This window comes from Ammospiza nelsoni, chromosome 4 (genome assembly GCF_027579445.1).
Source record: "Ammospiza nelsoni isolate bAmmNel1 chromosome 4, bAmmNel1.pri, whole genome shotgun sequence".
In the NCBI taxonomy this organism is placed as follows: Eukaryota; Metazoa; Chordata; class Aves; order Passeriformes; family Passerellidae; genus Ammospiza; species Ammospiza nelsoni.
In genome coordinates, this window is record NC_080636.1 from 5,213,355 (window position 1) to 5,231,490 (window position 18,136).

Consider the following 18,136-nt stretch of genomic DNA (forward strand, 5'->3'; position numbering starts at 1 on the left):
CCGAGCCTCCTTTGCTCCAGGCTGAGCCCCTTCCCAGCTCCCTCAGCTCCCCCTGGAGTTCCAGACCCTTCCCCAGCCCCCAAAACCACCCCAGCACTGGAGGTGCCCCAGCAGTGCCAGCACAGTGCCCTGGTCCTGCTGCCACCCCAATGCTGGGACACACCAGGATCATGCTCATGTTGTATTTTGGGAACTTTGGACACATCCTGTGCTGGACCGGCCTCCCTGGGAGGACCCTGAAGATCTGCTGAGCTCAGCCCCAGGATGGAGAGTGGCTCAGAGGTGGCTGTTCCAGCAAGAGCCCTTCTGTCAGAACCCAAGACATTGCTCTGGCTGGCCTGGAGGACTGCAGACCCTGGCAGGGGCTCAGAGACCTTGGCATGGAGACAAAACCACCTGTGCCTTTGATTTTAGCCCATGGAAACAATTATCAACCTTATATGAGTATTCAAAAGCCACAAATAAGTAGAATAATAGTTTATCACAGGGTGAAATGTAGAATTTTGGAGGTTTTAGAATGGGGGTTCAGGAAGCAAGATGGAGGAATCTGGGTGTGTCCTGTCTTTCTTCTTCTTCTTCTTCTTGGCCTCCATCTTCTGCTGTGATGGTGGCACTTTTAGATTGGTTTAGAGTAGAGACAAACTGTCTAACATAGGTGATAGGTATTGGGAAATTATTGTAAATGAAGTACATGTAGTTTTTAGTATAAAAGATAACATGGCCCAGAGGGTGTCAGTGTGCCAAACCCGACCTGCTGGACAGATCTCAGCAGGTCAGAAAAATAATGTTACAGATAACAGCAAATGAACAACTTGAAAACCAGAACAGAAGAATCCTGACTCCTTCTTTGGCTGCCAGGCTGGGAAAAAGGACTCTCTAACACATCGTGGGGTCATCATGACCACAGAGACCCCTGAGACACTCTCAAGGAGTTAATGCCACCCTTAGTGCCTTGATGGAAGCAGCAGCAGAGACAAAACGTGGCAGCACAGGGTGCAGATGGCAGAGGGTGGCTGGGAGCCTCCTCTGCCTGTGTGGAGGCACCACAGGGAGCGTGGGACGAGCTGGAGCTGCAGCTCAGCCTCGTTTCTCAGGGTTACAAACAGGAGCTGCAGCTTTGCATCCATCCCATCCCATCCCATCCCATGCCATCCCATCCCACCCCATGGATCCCATCCCATGGATCCCATCCCATGGATCCCATCCCATCCCATCCCATCCCATGGATCCCATCCCATCCCATCCCATGGATCCCATCCCATCCCATGGATCCCATCCCATCCCATCCCACCCCATGGATCCCATCCCATGGATCCCATCCCATGGATCCCATCCCATCCCATCCCACCCCATGGATCCCATCCCATCCCATCCCATCCCATCCCATCCCATCCCATGGATCCCATCCCACCCCATGGATCCCATCCCATCCCATCCCATCCCATGGATCCCATCCCATCCCATCCCATCCCATGGATCCCATCCCATCCCATGGATCCCATCCCATCCCATCCCACCCCATGGATCCCATCCCATCCCATCCCACCCCATGGATCCCATCCATCCCATCCCATGGATCCCATCCCATGGATCCCATCCCATCCCATCCCATCCCATGGATCCCATCCCATCCCATGGATCCCATCCCATCCCATGGATCCCATCCCATCCCATCCCACCCCATGGATCCCATCCATCCCATCCCATGGATCCCATCCCATCCCATCCCATCCCATCCCATCCCATCCCATCCCATGGATCCCATCCCATCCCATCCCATGGATCCCATCCCATCCCATCCCATCCCATGGATCCCAGGTGTGGGCTTTCATCCCAGTTGCCCCAAAACCAGGCCCAGGCAGCAGCTGATGCCACTCTTTGTTCCACCTTGTCCCCAGGGATAGAAAATGTCATGTCTGATGGATGCAGAGAGACCATAAATGTTCTTCATAAAATGTTCTTCTGTCTCCAGGGCAGGAAGGAGACATTTCCCCCCTCCTTTGTTTTACTTTTTCTTTTGTATCAAAGAAGATGAAAAGAATTAAAGCGCCATCCCTGCAGTGCTGCAGGCACAAGACTTCCCTGGGTATCAGGTTTTTTATTTTTCAGGGATCCCTGCAGCCACAGATTGGTATTAATGATCTGGATTTGCTTTTGGGGTTAAAAAGAAAGAAATCTGTGAATGCAGAATGTGGCTGTTCCTGTGCAGAGGGGAATATTGCAGCTTTGTAATTCACTGCCATCTTGTGATATTTAACATTTTCCTCAAATGATGAACATGAATTAGAACAGAACCCCAAACAAGGAAAAAAAACCCCAAATCTGTTCCTAGTATCCATAGTTACAGAGGAAACTCAGACCCTGAGGGTGATGAGTAGTTCTTTTCTATCACAAAGAAATAAAATGAAAAGTTGTGACATTTTGTTGCTTTTATTTTTTAACCTGTAAACTCTTTGCATAAACTCCAATCTTCCATCAGACAAGAAGCTGGAGTTTTCCTTGATGAGGTCTCACCTTGTGTGCTCTGTAGACAAACGTTTTCAATCTCTTTTTAATTTTTTTTCCCTTTGCCTTTGGGTGGAATGGCAAAATTAGGTCAAGTTTGCTCCAATGACCTCATTGTAATATTAATATCAATATTAATATTAATAATAATAGCAATGATAGAATAATTTTATTACTATATTTATTAGCCTATATAAAATTATTATATAAATATAATACAATAACAATTTTATCATTTCATTAATTAGTATATATAGAATTATTACTGTTATTATTATTATTACTACTACTAGGAGCTCATTGGAGCAAACTTGTCCTAATTTTGCCATTCCACTAAAAAGCAAAGGGCAGGGAAAAAAAACCCTGGAAATTATTATTATTATTATTATTATTATTATTATTATTATTATTATTATTATTATTATTATTATTATTATTATTATTATTATTATTATTATTATTATTTATTCCTCCTTCCATGTACAGCCAGAGTACCTGGGAGTCCTGTGCTACTTCCAAGGGAAAACATGCTGCATAAAGCATGGCAAAGTTTAACAGAAAATGGGGAGTTTTTTGAAAGTCAGATAATAGGGGGAAGTTCAGCCTTTCAAAAATTGATGAAATTAGATTGGAGAAAGCAGCAAAAAGCAAAATATCACCCCCATCCTGTCTCTTGCAGGGAGGGGCAATGGGAGGAGCTGCCCTTGCCCATGGCTGATTTTGATGGGTGATTTCCATATGGATCATCTCAAAGTGGGGAGCCCAAAATCTAGTGCCCAGAATTTTGCTGTATTTACCATTTTCCCAGTGTTTTGCTGCTCTGTATTTGGTGCTGACTGTGCCAGGCTGGCAGGGCTTGGCCCCAGCTGAGTCCCACAGAAGCACAGGCTCATCCCAGGGAAAGGGATAAGGAGGGAATTGGGGTAAAAGTGAGAAAATTCATGGCTTGAGACCACAGAATGGTTTGGGAAGAGACCTTAAATCCCATCCAGTGCCACCCCAACCATGGGCAGGGACACCTCCCACTGTCCCAGGTTGCTCCAAGCCACATCCAACCTGGCCTTGGGCACTTCCAGGGATCCAGGGGCAGCCACAGCTGCTCTGGGCACCCTGTGCCAGGGCCTGCCCACCCTCTCAGGGAAGGATTTCTCCCCAATATCCCAAACTCTGGCAGTTTAGGTCCATTCCCTGTGTCCTGTCCCTCCATCTCTTGTCCCCAGTCCCTCTCCAGCTCTCCTGGAGCCTCAGGCCCTGGAAGGCTGGAGGGAGATGAAGTTTAGCACCCAGTCCTGGGGTTTATTAGGAGAGAAGAGCATCCCAGTACCCCCAGATTGTTCCACCTCTCCCCCAGCACCCTCAGCCACCAATCCTCACCAGGGACACTGGGGACAACTCCCAAGTGAGCCAGGACACCCAGGGGTGTCCCTGTTCCCGTGCCAGCAGGGAGGGAACAACTCTTTTCCCATCTGGTGTCCGTCGTGGGTTGACAGCCTTTATCCCAATATCGTGTGTTGTGTCTGGCAGCTGTGCCTTTTCTCTCTTCCCCCCACCCCGGCCGTCTTGCTGCGGCGGGGCGGGGAAGAGAGGAGGGAGTGTTTGACCAGGCCTTTTTGCTTTTGGCTGCTTGGCTTGGCTAGCCGCTTTGCTTGCTTGCTTTCTGCGCTGTTTTTTTTCCTTTTCTTTTGTTCCCTCTTTCTTACCCTCCCCTGAAGATACTGGACCGGCTCCGGACCTGAGACGTCCAGGACACCTGGAGCTTGCAAGAGAAGCCTGGCGCCCTCACAACACAGTCTGGTTTCTTTTCTTTTCTTGTGTTGGGGAGTGTTCTTTTGTTACTTGTAAATAAATAGGTTTTGTTTTCCACTTTGCTCCTCCGAGAAATTCCTTCCCGAACCCGGTGTTGGGGGAGGGGTGGTTGGAGGTTTGTTTTGTTTGGGGGGCTCCCTTTTGGAGATTTCCCCTAATTTGTCCTAAACCAGGACATGTCTCTTGGGGATATATTGAACTTGTGTTTTGAGTTCAGCCAGTGAAGTCATTTTGGGGGCACAGCTCTGAATTTCTTCCCCCTCGACTTCCACAGACACACTGAAAGAGCAGTTTAGATTTGAACTGCCTCATTTATAACCCATCCAAACAAATGGCCTGAAGCAACTGTGGTCCAGACTTTCAGCTGGGACTGCTGGGACTTTGGATATGAATTCCTAGAAAACACCAAAACATTCCTTTAACAGAAAGCAGAGCTGCAGTTTTTAGTGGTGGCTGTTCCCCAGGGACAGTGCACCAACACCCAGCTGTCCTCACCTCCTGCAGCCACTGAGGAATCTCACAGAGGTGCAACAATTCCTTCAAGGCACACCAGAGCTTGTTCCACAGGAGTTTTCAGCAGAGATAGAAGCCCCACTCGTGTTTTTTGTTACCTACATTATTTTCTCCTGGCTCATGTAAATCCTCACCATTCACATGCAGAGCACCCACAAAATGAGAGAAAATTGAGTTTTCCTGAGTGCTGGGTGAAAAGAACAGGAATGGAAATGGAGGAAGAGGATAAGGAGGGCAGAGCAGCTGCTGGCAGAGCTCACAGTCGTGTCCTGCCCATTTCTAACAAACCTTTCAAACCTCTGCAATTCTTTCAATATTGTCAATTTTATTACAAGAATAGTTTAAGACAGAACAAAAAATAATGGCAAACCCAAATATTTTTTAAAAATTTAATACGCAATCCTTAAGAAAGAGACTTTACAAACCTCAAATGCTAAATAACCTCTTTTCTGGCTGTGGTTGCAGAGCACTCAGGATGTGCTGATCTTTCACACCAACACGTGGTGCTGGTGGAACTCCACTCTCCTGCACTCTGACACCCAGCAGCAGTGCAGAAATGAAAAGGGAATGTTTCCTTCCATTGTTTTACTGCTGTCTCATCCCACTGATAAGGTGGCTTTTAGTCTGCTCAAGTTACCTCTAAATTTGGCAGGGACAAAACCTCTTGTCCTCCCCAGTTACTGTTCATCCACATAAATTCTGTTGATTTTAGACAGGAGAATAAATGAATGATTGAAAAAATAAATATTCTTATGCAGGAAATACACTGACCCATACAATTAATGCACTAATAATCATTAACTTGGAACATTAATCGCATGACTCAGAGTGTCTGAAGTTTTTATTGAAAAACCCCCAGACCTGCAGCACACAGAGGCCAAGGGGTGGGGGTGTCTGAGGCCTTCTGAGCTGGCTCTGACTTCAAAGGATGAATCACCAAGATCTGGTTGGTATCAGCAGCACTGGCCTGCACAATAAATAAATAAATGAGGCCACTCAGCCCTTCCCTGGAGGGGTTTCTGTCTCTTGGCCACAGGGAAATGATGCAGCTTGTCTGCAAGCAAACTTCTCATGTTACATAAACCAAGGAAAACATATTTATATAGCAAAGGGTTCCTGAAATAGCCCCTGGAATTTTGAACAGAGCAACCATTCTCTCCAGGGTTTCAGGATATATTTCAGCAAGAACAAAGACACACTTTTAGTTTTTTTTTTTTTACTCTTTCCTTCCAATCTGGGTACAGCAGCCCATGCTGTGTCCATCACAAAGTTAAACAGCTCCATAGCGCAGAGCAAGCCTGGAGAATCCTGAATGCAAACAAACCTGTGTCCATCACAAAGTTAAACAGCTCCACAGTGCAGAGCAAGCCTGGAGAATCCTAAATGCAAACAATCCCAAATAATTTGATACAGACATCAGAATCTGCAAACAACAATAAATTTGTTTATAGCAACATGAGACTGGCTGCCAGGGGATAAATTACTGATCTTTTTGGCTACAGGTGCACCAGTGTTTGACCTCCTGGCCAGCCTCTTGTACAATCATTTTTTACTATTTAACAGCCGTTCTAACAGAAGGAAAAGCAAAACCTTAGAGTTTGCAGCTGGTGCTTCAGAAGAACATCATCCTACCTTCAGGCACCCCCAACGGCCCTGGGAGCTTCTCATTTGCCTTTAATTATGTGCTTTACTCGTTAAGAGCTTCAACTCCTGCAGTGTGTGTGTCTCAGGCCAGGGTGGGAGCCACAGCTCTGCTGTCAGGCTGGAGGTTGATGAGGGAGTTGCTGGCCTGGGCCAGCTCTGCAATGGACACTCGGCCTCGCTGCTTGATGTACTGCGCCACGGCTGCCATCTCCTCTGCTGTGATGTAGATGAACTTTCCCCTGTCATCAATCACACCTGCAGGGCAAACACAGCACTGAGAGGCTCCCCTCACCTCCCCAGGCATCACTCACTGCTTTGGGAAGGGATGTTCCAGCTGCTGAGGCAGCAGGAACATCCCATCCAGCCGCCTAGGCCAGGCAGGATTTTATTTTCTGGCCACTGCTGGGAGCTGGAGCAGCAGCCCAGAGCCCTGGGAATGCTCCTTTTGCTCAAAGGAAAAGTTCTGGCACTGAGAACAGCTGGCTGGGAGCTCCACAGCAGCTGCTGCAGGGATCCCAGAGTGTCCTGAGCTGGATGGGACCCACCAGGATCACTGATCCAGCTCCTGGTCCTGCACAGACACCCAACAATCCCACCCTGGGCATCCCTGGGAGTGGTGTCCAAACTCTCCTGGAGCTTTGGCCGATTTGAGGTAGTGCCCAGCACCCTCTAGGGGGAAGAACCTTTCCTGATCTCCATGAATCTCCCTGACCCAGCTCCAGCCATTCCCTGGGTCCTGTCCCTGTCACACAGAGCAGAGATCAGAGCTGCCCCTGGGTTGGAAGCTGCAGAATTTGATGAATCTCCCCTCAAGCCAAGTGCCCTGAGCCGCTCCTCACATGGATTCCTCTCCAGACCCTTCCCCATCCTAACCCTGTTTTTCTGGTGCTCATGTTCCCAGCTGAGGCAGCTGGTGGAGAAAAGCAGAGCACGAAGGTCCTTGTGGGGCCCAGCTCAGCCTTTCCAGCTTCCCCTCTGAAGGGAATGCAGCTCAGCTCCCACACTCCTGTGGCTCAGCCAGACTGAGAACGGAACTCTGGCTTTTTGTATTCCACTGAGGAAGAGCCTCCCCGCCTTTGGACAGCACACATCCTCCTCCTCCCTGCATTCCAAGCATCTTTAGGGCATTTGAAAGGGTCTCCACAGCTTGGAAACCACCCCAAATCATCCCAGTTTGAGATCCTCTCAAATTCAGATTTCAGAAGGCCCCATGTGCAGCTGGCTGCTCAGCAAGCCCGAAAGGCCTTCAGTAGATGGGTAAATAAATAAAATAGAAAATATAAATCTAGCTAGCTGGTCCTACTAGATCCTTAGAACTAGATCCTTATAAATAGATTAAACTAGATAGATTAAAATTATTAAATTTAAATTATTAGAATTAAAAATATATAGATTAAAATTATAAATAGATTAAACTAGATAGATTAAAACAGATTAAATTTATAAAACTAGATCCTACTAGATCCTTATAAATAAAATATAAAATATAAAAACCCATTTGCAGCTGGCTGCTCAGCAAAGACCTTCAGCAGATGGGTAAATAACTAAAATATAAAATATAAATCTAGCTATCAAGTCCTACTAGACCCTTAGAACTAGATCTTTATACATAGATTATACTAGATAGATTAAAATAGATTAAACCTACAAAACTAGATCCTATCAGATCCTTATAAATAAAATATAAAATATAAAAACCCATCAGCAGCTGGCTGCTCAGCAAGCCCAAAAGGCCTTCAGCAGATGGGTAAAAAAAAAAAAAAAAAAAAAAAAATCAAGCTAGCAGATCCTACTAGATCCTTAGAACTAGATTCTTATAAATAGATTAAATTAGATAGATTAAACTTACAGATTAAAATATAAATAGATGAAATATATATTAAAATGATTAAATTTAAATAATTAAAATTTAAAATATATAAAGTTATAAATAGATTAAACAAGATAGATTAAAATAGATTAAATTTATAAAGGTAGATTCTACTAGATCCTTATAAATAAAATGTAAAATATAGAAACCCATTTGCATGCAGCTGGCTGCTCAGCAACACCAAAAGACCTTCAGCAGATGGGTAAATAAATAAAATATAAAATAAAAATCTACCTAGCAGGTCCTACTAGATCCTGAGAACTAGATCTTTATAAATGGATTAAACTAGATAGATTAAAATTATTAAATTTAAATTATTAAAATTAAAAAAATATATATATTTAAATTATAAATAGATTAAAATAGATTAAACTAACAAAACTAGATCCTACTAGATCCTTATAAATAAAATACAAGATATAAAAACCCATCTGCAGCTGGCTGCTCAGCAAGCCCAAAAGGCCTTCAGCAGATGGGTAAATAAATAAAATATAAAAATCTAGCTATCAGGTCCTACTAGATCCTTAGAACTAGACTCTTATATATAGATCAAATTTATAGATTATATTTATAGATCAAATTGTAAATAGATTAAATATACAGATTATTCATTTTAATTATTATAATTAAAATATGTAGATTAAAATTATAAATAGATTAAACTAGATTAAACTTACAAAACTAGATCCTACTAGATCCTTATAAATAAAATATAAAATATAAAAACCCATCTGCAGCTGGCTGCTCAGCAAGCCCAAAAGGCCTTCAGCAGATGGGTAAATAAATAAAATATAAAAATCTAGCTATCAAGTCCTACTAGATCCTCAGAGCAGGAATGGCACTGGAATTCTGTCTCTGCCACAGGGAAGCATTTTCTGCACCAGCAGCTACAGGAAGATCCCCTTTGTGCTTTGGCTGTCACCTGTCAGGGTGCCATCTGCCATCAGCTCCTGGATTCTGTTGATTGCATCCTGTGCAGAAGGGAAAAAGGAGTAACAGACTGATCAAAAGGGAAGCAAAAACCATTTCACACTCAGATCAACTCCAGAGGTTTACCTTGGAACCCCTCAGGGTTAAGGAATTCAGAACTCCCACAAAGAGAGATGGAATCAGCCCTTTGGTCTTAAAGGGGTAATTTTTTTTTTTTTTTTTTTTTTTTTGTATTTTGGGATGTCCAAATTAAATTCCCTACCCCTTAAAAGAGACTTTTATTGCCATTACTTGGCTGTTTCAAGGAGCAGGGGTTACAGGAATCTTCCCTGGAAAGGCTGTGCAGAGCCATGTAGTTCCATGAAGCACTGAGGTCCTTTCTCCAAGGTCCTTGCTCAAAAATTCCACATTTTTTGTATCTTTTCCTGCTCCTTTTAGGAGCAAACCTCTCCTAGCAACCCAAAGCAACAACTTGTTGAATTTATGGCTGGGTTTACTCTACAGTTACTCCAAGCATGCAGTTCCACTGCACCTTAAGTGTTGGTTTCTACATGTCTACCTCTCTTTCTTGTTGTTGTATGACTGCAGAAGGCAATTGTAATTTAGATTTTAAGTAGATAAATTCCTGTAAGTAACCCACTGCACACTCAAATGGAGTTCTGGTTTAAGAGGGAAGCAGGGGCCCAGCAAAAATTAGCACTTCCACCCCGAAAGTAATTTTTTTATCTTTTTTTTACCTGTGTCCTTAAACCCAGATGTGAAGCCATGTCCTCCAGCTGGATAACTTTTGTTTTCTGTGGAGACAAACAAGAGTTAAGCTGATGAATGAGCAAGCTGGGATTATTTATTTTTTTCCATTCCAATAAAAAAATGCATTAATCAGACGAAGCAGAACCTGTTCCTTTTAGTAACTTTTCCTAGTAAGCACTTTCCTGTGATGAAAAACTCTGAGGTTACCTAAAGCAGGGAGCTCTGGAAAAACTGAGTGCTCTGACCCACTTAGGGCAAGGCTAAACCCATCTGCCAGCCTTGATTGATCCTGGACTTTTCCTCACGCTGGGATGAGCACAAGGACTCTGCTCCTCCACCTCCTGAGTTTCTCAGCTGCTGCCTTTAATTTCCAGAGTGTTTTATCAACATCCCTTTCTTCTTTCAGGGATGTTTCAAAGCAGCTTTTAAAACCATCACTGGTGTGTATCAGCACTTACATAAAACCCAGGCAAGACTGGCAGCATTAAGTGCTTTAGTTCTGTTTTACTGATGCCATGTGTATTAATGCCATAATAATCTTCCTAAGCAAGCCAACACCTTATTAAAATTGTCAGTGCTGGAACTGCACATTGTCATTTTGCTTTCTGACAGATTCTTCCTGCAGCTTTTCTCAGTCAAGGCACAGCCACCACTGCTCCCATCTGGTTTTGTGCTTCTCTGTAGCTCCAGAGAAAACACCTGCAGGGCTTGTCTGGAGCTACCTGGTTCCTGTTTTCTTCTCTGCCAAAGTTTTAGGAACTCATCTGTTTAGCTGCAAAAGGATGCAGTGTTTGTAAGGAGCTTGGGAAAGACAAAAGTGTTGGAAAGCTCAGTTAATATTCAGGTTTACATTCCTAAAATCCATTTATGTACAGCCACAGGAGCTGCATCTCCAGTAACAAATTAAAATGCTTCAAACAATAAAATCCTTTGTTTCTGGTCTTGAGAGCATACTGGGAGGCCACTGAAGAAATCAAGAGAGGCTGAAATAGATGAATATTTTTCATTAATGAAACCAGACCCAAAAGGAAGGCACACACAGATTTAGCAGCTGTGAAGTCTGATGCAGCCAAGCTAGAGAACTGAATACCATGGACTGAACACATGGAACTGGAACCAGTCCATGGAATTCAGTTCTCAGAGCTGGGAACTGCCAACATTCGTCACATCTTCTTTTAAAGGGACTGGGGGGGTTGGTGCAAAGCCACATCAACAGGAGAAACAGGACTTAAACCTTCCCTTAAAGATATTTCCCTTCAATGACCAAGTTTATGGAAGCTCTCCAAGACAGATCCTGCTGGGAATGAGAGCCCAAGGGGGTGGGATGAGGGTGCACCCCCACACTCTGGAATACGACAACATGAGGTCCCAAGGGAATAAAACACTTCTCCACATGCATCATGTTCTAGAGACAGGCTTAGCTTCCCTTCAGCAACAAAAAAAAATCCGTATTTTCCTGAATTAATTTCATTTTAGGGGTGATGCTGCTGCTGTACTCAGCAAGAGGCTGCATTTTGCTCCCAACACCCTTAAGAATGAAGCACAGGGTAAGCTATCTCCAGTCAATGATACCAGCATAAGAAATATAAGAAATTATTCAGCAGAAGAGCTAAATTCAATTTTACTTAAAAAAAAAAAGCCAATTCCTCTTAATTTATACATTTTTTTTTCCTGACAGCTACGAGCAGCTCAGCACTGTTTCCTGTCAATGGTTTCTGTGAACAGAACAGAAGATGAGGGCAATACATAATCTATACACTAAGCACAATCTCAAGATTAAAGAAAAATACTTAAAACTTGAGAAAGAAAGCAATGCCCCATTTCTGCAGCTCAGCTCTGCAGAGGAAATCAGGTGTCAAATATTCAGACTTGGGTTTCCAGCCCAAGTTTAATTTCTCTGACGTCAAGATGAAGTGACTGATAGAGAATTTTGTGCTGAAACACTCAGCTGGGAGTTTGTGACTGATCTGGTCCATCCACCACAACCCCAGGGGCAATGGGCAGAGTCTGTGTCATGCCATGGAAAGCTCCCAGTGCTTGTGGAAGATCCCAAGGGACACTGGAATTTCCTTTTTTTACCTACAGAAGTGAAGGAGAAGCAGAGAGCAGCCTAGCAGAGTTTTGCAGGGCTCTGCTCTGAGCTCCTGTCCAGAACTTCCAAAGGACTCCCCAAGGAGAATTATCCATGAGGCAAATCTCTAACTCCAGGAGATAAATCTGCTGTAAATTCATGGTTTTGCTGGGATAATGGACGTGCAAAATGTGAGATTTTGGAACAGAAAATGATTAGCAGCTCAAGTGATACTAGCAGCAAGTGATTTGTTTGCTGGAGAAGCCTTTCACACAGGTCACACATCCTGATAGTTCAGATTCCAGTAAAAGAAGAAAGGGATTCATTAGGAAAAAAGATTTGCATGCCAGTGTTGGAGTGAGAGGAGAAAAATGCATCTGACCTTTGATACAGCAATTTGCCCTCACAGATCAAAAGCACAAATGAGCACAGCCCAGGTTTTAAACACCCAGCCACACAATGGGAGGGAAGGGAGACTGACACACCCTGGTTAAAACAAGGCAGCTGCTTCTTAAAGTGCTCTCCTGAACACAAAAAACCACTGGAAGCTGCATGGATAGAAAAAAAAAGTGAAGGAATCACAAGAAAAGTTGGGTTGAGCTTTCCAGTTCCAGTGTTGGAGGCTCCAAACCACCCTCCAGGTACAGCAGCTCTCCTTCCTCTTTTTAAACTGTTTTTAAATCAGTGGCTGATGCTCACAAACAAAAAAGCCTGAATGCCCCAAAAAATCCCAATCCACAGCAAATATTGCTTCTATAAACTCTGAGGGAGATCCACCAGGCCACATCCTGCCCCAAAAGCCAGGACCCAGCTGGAATTAAATTATTTTAGATAATTGTGTTTGTGCTGGTTCAGTAAATAACACTTACCGAAGGGATCGCTTTTGTTACTTGTTGAATATTTAAATAAATGAAAGAGGAAGTAAAGATTGTGACAGAAGGTATTTCACACCATCTAAGGAGAAAAACCAAAGGCACCTTACCTTAACATATTCCAGGAATTCCATGAGGAAGCTGCGAGACTGGAGACAGAGAGGAAAACAATTTTAATTTTGGATTTATAAGCATTAAATGCATCAAAAACTTGCTAAGTATAAATACTATAAAAGTTTTTAAATTGCATAATTCTTTAGTTTTAACTATACACACTGAGATATTGAACTGGGAAGTAAAATAATCTAGATTGAATCTTCACAAAGGATTTCTGACAGGTATTTTTTGAGAAAGAATGTGGCTCAGGTACAATTTAAGTACTTCATGAGCATTAAATGCATCAAAAACTTGCTGAGGATAAATACTATAGAAGTGTTCAGATTGCATAATTCCTAAATTTTAACTACACACACTGATATATTGAACTGAGAAGAAAAATAATCTAGATTTAATCTTTACAAGGGGCTCAGGTACAATTTAAGTATTTCATGAGCATTAAATGCACCAAAAACTTGCTGAGGAAAAATACTATAGAAGTCTTTAGATTGCATAATTCTTTAGTTTTAACTACACACACCGAGATATTGAACTGGGAAGTCAAATAATCTAGATTTAATCTTCACAAGCGATTTCTGACAGGTATTTTCGAGACAGAATATGGCTCAGGTACAATTTAAGTATTTAATGAGCATTAAATGCATCAAGATATCATGCTGAAGATAAATACTCTAAAAGTGTTTAAATTGCATAATTCCCAAGTTTTAACTACACACACTGAGATACTGACCTGGGAAGAAAAATAATCTACATTTGATCTTCACAAGGGATTTCTGACAGGTATTTTTTGAGAAAGAATGTGGCTCAGGTACAATTTAAATATTTCCCAAAAGGTTATAATCCAATTTTTTATTCTTTACATCATAAATACCCTGAAATAACCACATCTGGGAGAGTTAAAGCATCATTAAATCACACACCCAGGACATTCTGTGCAGAGGAAAACCCAGAGTGACTCAGGAGCTGCAGCTGGCCAAGGGCAGCACAGCTGCACAGCACCTGGGGAGGCTCAAGCATTTCAGAGCCATGCACCTGAAATGCAGCGAGCAGAGGCAATGCAAACATTGTGCATTGCAGCTAAAAGGAGATCAGGTTACTCTGGAACCCCAGGAATCAATCAGCCTTAATTAACTGGTGAGCTCTGGAGGCAGGAGGTGATTTTCAGCAGAGTCAGCTTTGCCAACAGGACACTGAAATGCTTCAGAACCTCAGCCACCACCAGGCCAGGCTGCCTGCTTCATTTCCTTCTCATTTCTGCTGCCTCCAAATAACTCTGTACTCTGTTATTATTTCTGAATGTGACTTTTAAATCACCTGCAATTCACGTTCTAGCTCCCCTAACACCCCTACTAAAATTATCTCAGGTTAAGATGCAGGCATCTCAAACTCTTTGAGGTGAGGAACCTAAAACCTTCTCTGTTCTGACATCAGGCATCTCAAACTCTCTGAGGTGAGGAACCTAAAACCTTCTCTGTTCTGACCTGGAGGGAGATGAATTTCTCCTTGACAGGCAGCTGTAGGAACATGGACAATCACCACATTCCAGTTTGAAAGGTGTTTAAAGTGGAACACAGCAACATTTAGGGATAATCTCATCTCCTAACAGGACAGGGACAGATTTTTGAAGGAATTGTCCATGAAAGTGTGTATTTTTTGCTGTTCACTGCAATTCCCCATCAGCAGACAGAACTTTTGCTGTTAATCCTGGTGTGATGGAGGAATTTTTCTTGATGGGAAGGGATCCATCAAGGGAACCAGCAATGAGTCAGTGGTGCTTGACATTGGGCACAATCTGCTGTGCTCAAAGCCACTCTCAGTCACACTAAAGCAAATCCATTTAATTCCAGAGTCTCTTCAGCAGAGCAGCAAATGCACACATGGCCCTGAAATAAATCCTTCCCCAGAAATGCACTGGACAGCTCAAATTGGCAGCTACAACCCAAGAGCAATTGCAAGATGTGATAGCAAATAAATTGTGTCTAACAGGTTTTCAGCAGACAAAACAAGAATTCTGCCTCCCACCACAGCAAAACTTTTTCAGGTTTGCTGTGATTTTATATCAAATATCACATTTCAGCCACCATCCCCAGCAGCTCTGCAGGCAGCCACAGGAGCAGCAGTGTGAGTTTGTCCTGAATATTCCCTTATCAGAAGCCTTTAGAGACAAGAGCTTGGTTTTTAATTTGAATTCACAGCAGCTCTCTTGGTGTAGAAAATAAAGCCAAACCCAAATAATTGCCCCCAAGGTCTGTGGGCACTTTCAAACTCCAAATTCAGCTTCACTGGCTCAGTCTCTGTGGGTAAGGCAGAGCTGCTGACAGTGAGAGATAATCTGAATTCCAGGATGAGTTTTATTTCAGTTCTTAGACACAGGGAGGACAGAACTCATTTCCTGCAAGTTCTCTCAGAACTCAAATACCCTGTAGGGGCCTGCTATGAGGAACAGCAGCCTTCCCCAGGAAATATTCCAGGGTTAACCTGTGCCACAGACACAATTTAGCTGTCACAAGCAAAAACCTTTGGCTGACTCCTACTTTTAATTTCATTTTAAACAAGACAGAATGCAGCAAGTCTAACAGGAGAGGGGGAACTGCAGAACCAGCCTGACATACCTGCTCCTCTGTCATTGACTCTTCAACCCCTTCCTCTTCAACCACAAAACTCTCCTTCAGCTTCAGGTACTCTTCATATTCTCTCTTCTCCTCCTCTTCCTTTGCCTTCCTTTTTTCCTCTTCCTGGACAGAAAAGATGACAAGTGGTCAAGTTTGCTCTTTCCCAAACCAGGTTTGAAGTGAAGCAGCATCTCCTTCCTCTGCAGCCAGCACATAAAAAGTTTTAAAAATGAGTTTAAGCTGTCCCTTGACGGCACAACCGATTTCAGAAGCCGCTCTTGAGGCAGTGACCACCTCACAGCCAGGGCTGGTTCTTAGCAGAGCTGACAGAAAACCTCTTAAATAGCAACCTGCCTGCTTCATTTGCATTAATCTGCTCTGCTCACAGGAAGTCCCTGCCCCTCCCTGCACTCTGATGCAATATTCACATTTTTGGTTGAAGCAGAACCGGCCCCAGGTCTGCTCTGCCACTGCAGGACACTGGGAGAGCTCACAAGGATTACACTGGTGGAGAGTTTCAGGTAAAATCAAGTTTTCAAGGAAAATCTTGTGAAAACTTTCTTCCTACATGGAAAATATATAACATTAAATAATATATAAAGTATTATATAAAGTATTTCAGGCACAGGAGGCAAGGCATGATTGTATTAACAAAAGGAGTTTTTTACATGTTGTTTGTTAAACAAAAGCTTCAGGCTTTTAGGCAATAAAAAAACTTCATGGCCTACCCTGAAATAAATATTAAAGCTTTAAAGGCCACAATAAAGCTGCCCCTCCCTGCACTTTGATGCAACTTTCACATTTTTGGTTCCTGGCCCCAGGTCTGCTCTGCCACTGCAGGACATTGGGAGTGCTCACAAGGATTTACACTGGTGGAGAGAAGCTGTGAAAGTTTCAGGTAAAATCAAGTTTTCAAGGAAAATCTTATGAAAACTTCCTTCCTACATGGATAATACAGAAAATGAAATAATATATAAATTATTACACAAAGTATTTTAGGCACAGGAGGTGATTGTATTAACAATCAGTATTAAAGCTTTAAAGTCCACTGGGAGTGCTCACAAGGAGCACTGGATTGCACTGGTGGAGAGAAGCTCTAAAAGTCTCAAGCAAAATCAAGTTTTCAAGGAGAACCTCTTTCTTATGAAAACTTTCTTCCTACATGGATAATATATAAAATTAAATAATATCTAAATTATTATATAAAGTGGTTTAGGCACAGGAGGTGATTGTATTAACAAAAGGAGTTTTTTACTTTTACTTTTTGTTTGTTAAAAAGCCTTAAGCTTTTAGTTATTTGCAATAAAAAAAACTTCATGGCCGACCCTGAAATAAATATTAAAGCTTTAAAGGCCACAATAAAGCTGCCCCTCCCTGCACTTTGATGCAACTTTCACATTTTTGGTTCCTGGCCCCAGGTCTGCTCTGCCACTGCAGGACATTGGGAGTAAAAGTCTCAGGAAAATCAAGTTTTCAGGGAAAATCTCTTTCTTAAGAAAACCTTTCTTCCAGCAAACTGTGCCCTCATGGATAATATATAAAATTAAATAATACCTAAATTATTTAATATAAACTGTTTTAGGCACAGGAGGCAAGGCATGATTGTATTAATAAAAGGAATTTTTTACATGTTGTTTGTTAAACAAAAGCTTCAGGCTTTAAAAAAAAACTTCATAGCCTGTCCTGAAATAAATATTAAAACCTTCAAGGCCACAATAAAAGTTTTTTGGACTTTTCTGGCCCAGAAAACTCCAAGCCCAGCATCAGTGACATGGTGATGCCTGGTTCTGTGGAATTCACATCTTCACAAATCAAAATTGTGATTAATTGGGAATGTGACAGATTGCTTAGAAAATGTTTTAAATAAGAACAGGTTTTTACTGGGAGCTCCTAAATTTGCAGTTTCCCATTATTTTCAGTATATAGAATATTTATCCATATTAAAAAAAATGTATTTTGGTAAAAAAAAAAGTATTTGGTCCTGTTTTTATTTAAATATATAAAAAATTTATTATATTATATAAATAGAATATATAAAACACATAAAAGAGTTTTGTTTTTATAAAAATATAAAAATAGATATAGATATAAAAATACATATAAATATAAATAAATAAATTTTCTAAATGCTTGCCATACTATATCTTGGACATTGATGTGGGAATTGCTTCCTTAAGGAGCTGGAATGTAAATATTTGTTCCATAGAAAAAACAACAGAGAGAGACAGGAACAGGTCATTCAGTATATAGAAAATATATCCATATTTTACAAAGATGTATTTTGGTAAAAAAGAAAGTATTTGGTCCTGTTTTTATTTAAATATATTAAAAAATTATTATATTACATAAATAGAATATATAAAACACATAAAAGAGTTTTGGTTTTATAAAAATATAAAAATAGATATAAAAATACATATAAATATAAATAAATACATTTTCTAAA

General features: G+C 42.0%; 1 protein-coding gene across 1 annotated transcript in view; it reads right to left on the reverse strand.

Moving 5' to 3' along the window:
• Window positions 1-5,129: 5,129 nt before the first annotated feature.
• Window positions 5,130-18,136, reverse strand: part of DDRGK1 (DDRGK domain containing 1) — a 46,174-nt gene continuing 33,167 nt past the window's right edge. Inside the window, exons 5-9 of the mRNA XM_059470697.1 lie at window positions 15,691-15,813; window positions 13,072-13,110; window positions 10,006-10,062; window positions 9,261-9,309; window positions 5,130-6,723 (exon numbers count right to left, since the gene is read on the reverse strand). Coding sequence (XP_059326680.1) covers window positions 6,551-6,723; window positions 9,261-9,309; window positions 10,006-10,062; window positions 13,072-13,110; window positions 15,691-15,813 — 441 coding nt within the window. The 3' untranslated portion in view covers window positions 5,130-6,550. The remainder of the gene's footprint in view (window positions 6,724-9,260; window positions 9,310-10,005; window positions 10,063-13,071; window positions 13,111-15,690; window positions 15,814-18,136) is intronic.